This window comes from Lipotes vexillifer, unplaced genomic scaffold (genome assembly GCF_000442215.2).
Source record: "Lipotes vexillifer unplaced genomic scaffold, Lipotes_vexillifer_v1.1 scaffold397, whole genome shotgun sequence".
NCBI lineage: Eukaryota > Metazoa > Chordata > Mammalia > Artiodactyla > Lipotidae > Lipotes > Lipotes vexillifer.
The window spans coordinates 3966450-3968950 of NW_006772681.1; the positions used below are offsets into that span (position 1 = coordinate 3966450).

Sequence of the window (2501 nt, forward strand, 5' to 3'; positions counted from 1 at the left end):
ACCCCCACCTCACACACTTAAGAAGAAGGGAGGTTGTGGTGTCCAGCCCGAAGTGGGCTGCAGGCGCCCCTCAAGGAGCACACTGGCTGCGGCGGAGGGGCTGGATAAGGGTCGGGAGTCAGCGAGGGGTTTGCGGCACGGCCGGCGGAAGCTCAGTAGTTGAACTGGCGCTGGCACGGCTGGTAGACAAAGCTGCCCTGGTGCTTGGGCCGGCGCGGACGGCTCTCGCGGGCGCGGTTCTGCCGTTGCACCACCTTGGCGCTCAGAGCATGGCGCTCGGCCCGCTGCCGGGCCCGCTGCAGCCGCTGCGCCTGGCCCGCCTTCTCCAGCAGTGTGGCCCGCGCCGGCAGAGGGGCGGCGTGGTGCAGGGCCCGGGGTTCACGGCGAGCAGGCGCCAACTCCCTGAGGGGACAGAGCGAGGCAGTCAGGGCTAGACAATTCGTGGGGGACGGAGGAGAGCGCTGGCACTTCCCACCCTGTCCCCGCACCCTCGCACGATTTGATCTCTGCTCCTAGGGTCGCTCAATGCCCTTCTTGTGGGTACCAGCCCTTCTTGTGGGTACCAGCCCTTCTTGTGGGTACCAGCCCTTCCTCCAACCCAACCTGGAGATGCCTACCGTCTCAGCGATCCTCAGCGATCCCAAGCCGCGAAGCTCTCTCTCTCAAGCCCCGCCCTAGCCACGAAGCCACGCCTCTCCCTATCTCAAAGCCCCGCCCCTTTACCTTCAGGTCTAGCTTCATTCCGGCCCATGGGCCCCGCCCTTTGCTTCGAAGACCCGCCTCTAAAGGCCCCGCCCCGGCACTGGGCCTCCAGGCTCCGCCCCCGGCTGGCTCACCCGTCGCTAAGGTCTCCGTCTGGCAGGGCGGCGTCAGGGTGCGGGGAAGGAGGTCCAGGCTCCAGCACTATGGTGCTGCCGGTCACGTAAACGGACATGCTGGGGTGCTCGATGAGGAGGTCCTCCAGGGGGCTGCTCTGGAGGCGGGCGGGCCCGAGCCCAGGCCCTTCTGCAGTAAAACAGGCCGGAGGGGTAACAAACCAGCTCTCATCCATCAAGGAGGGTGCGGGCGGAGGGCGGCCCGCAGGGGCCGGGGCGGCCCCGGGGCTGGGTGGAGCTGTGAAGCTGTCTACGTGGCGCGGGAGGGGGAGCCATGCGGAGGAGAGGGCGCAGCAGGGAGGGACACACACACACACACACACACACACACACACACACACACACACACACAGACACACACCAGACACAATGGGGCAGGGAGAGAAAGGGCATCGTTAGTCCGACACGCAGCCCTGCCCGCCATACCCAATGGGCATACACAGTCTCGACCTGCTGCCCTAGGGCATGTGAGGTGGGACTCCAACACTGTACCGCCAGGAGATGGCCCCAGCTTGCATGAGATGGGGTCCTGTTACCCTCCACCTCCAATATTACTGCCTCAGCCCCAATTTGCCCAGTAGGCCTGGGGGGACTCCCCAACCCCTTAGCAGCTCTCTGCTCAACTGCTCGGCCACTTGCCCTAATGACGACTTCACAGGCCCAGGAGTCAGTCCTGGTTGCAGACTCAGGCCTCACCCGCCAGGTCAATAATGAGCCAGCCATCCACTTCATCCTCCTCGGAGACAAAGGCTCGAGGGCAGTCGGGGTCCTCGGGGGGCGCCGGGGAGCTGAAGAAGAGGCTGGTGAGGCGCTGGAGCATGGTGGGGGAGTGAAGAGGCCTCAGGGGGCTGCCCTATGGCAGTGCAGAAACCTGGGAGGTAGAGAGGAGTCAGAGGCACCACAGACTGGTCTCCCCATTGTGGCTGGGGATACCTCCCCCAGCCCCCAGAACAGTGATAAAGGTACAACAGGGATGCGTGGGAAAGCTTTGTCTGTCTGTGTGTGTGTGTGTGTGTGTGTGTGTGTATTTGTGTGTGTTTGTGTGTGTTTGTGTTCCCTTTCTGGTATGTCAGCCTGCCTTCAAGCTTTTGTTTTCTGTATGACCTTAGAAGTTATTTAACTTACCTGTGCTTTAGTTTTCTCATCTGTCAAATGGCAAGAATAATAGTATCCTCCTCTCAGCCCTTATAGGAATTAAATGAGCTAATAATAGTATCCTCTCTGGGCTCTCATAAGAATTAAATGAGCTAAACACAAAGTGCTCAGAACAGCACCTGGGCACAGAGTAAGCATTCAATAAACTAAGCAACTAGTTTATTATTAATAATTATTAATATTGTTGCATGCTCTAGGAGTGATATATATGACCAGACTCTGTCAGGGAAGGTTCCCCAGAGGATTGGACATCCAACCTGGACCTTGAAGGTTAAAAATAGTTCTCCAAGCAAGGAAGAAATAGCCCAGTATTGTGATTATTTATCATCACCATCATCATCGTCATCATCATCATCATATAGCTAACATTCATGTGCCAAGTACTATACTAAGCACTTTACCTATATTACCTCATGTAATCCCCATGATTACTCTAGGAAGTGGGTGTAATTATTATCCCCCTTTTTTTTT

The 2501-nt window shown here is 58.0% G+C and overlaps 1 protein-coding gene across 1 annotated transcript; it reads right to left on the reverse strand.

The window, feature by feature from the left end:
• Nucleotides 1-152: 152 nt before the first annotated feature.
• LOC103088774 (tumor protein p53-inducible nuclear protein 2) lies at nucleotides 153-1695 on the reverse strand. Its single transcript, XM_007447794.1, has 3 exons — nucleotides 1572-1695; nucleotides 837-1125; nucleotides 153-402 (listed from the first exon to the last, which is right to left on the reverse strand). Exons 1-3 carry the CDS (start codon nucleotides 1693-1695, stop codon nucleotides 153-155), a joined length of 663 nt encoding a protein of 220 aa, XP_007447856.1.
• Nucleotides 1696-2501: the final 806 nt, after the last annotated feature.

Excerpts from the sequence above, each read along its gene's own strand:
- LOC103088774 (XM_007447794.1), bottom strand. The coding sequence starts at position 1,695 with ATGCTCCAGCGCCTCACCAGCCTCTTCTTCAGCTCCCCGGCGCCCCCC. Across the intron at positions 1,126-1,571 it reads GCTCATTATTGACCTGGCGG|ACAGCTTCACAGCTCCACCC; the intron begins GTGAGGCCTGAG and ends CGCGCCACGTAG. Across the intron at positions 403-836 it reads GACGGAGACCTTAGCGACGG|GGAGTTGGCGCCTGCTCGCC; the intron begins GTGAGCCAGCCG and ends CTGTCCCCTCAG.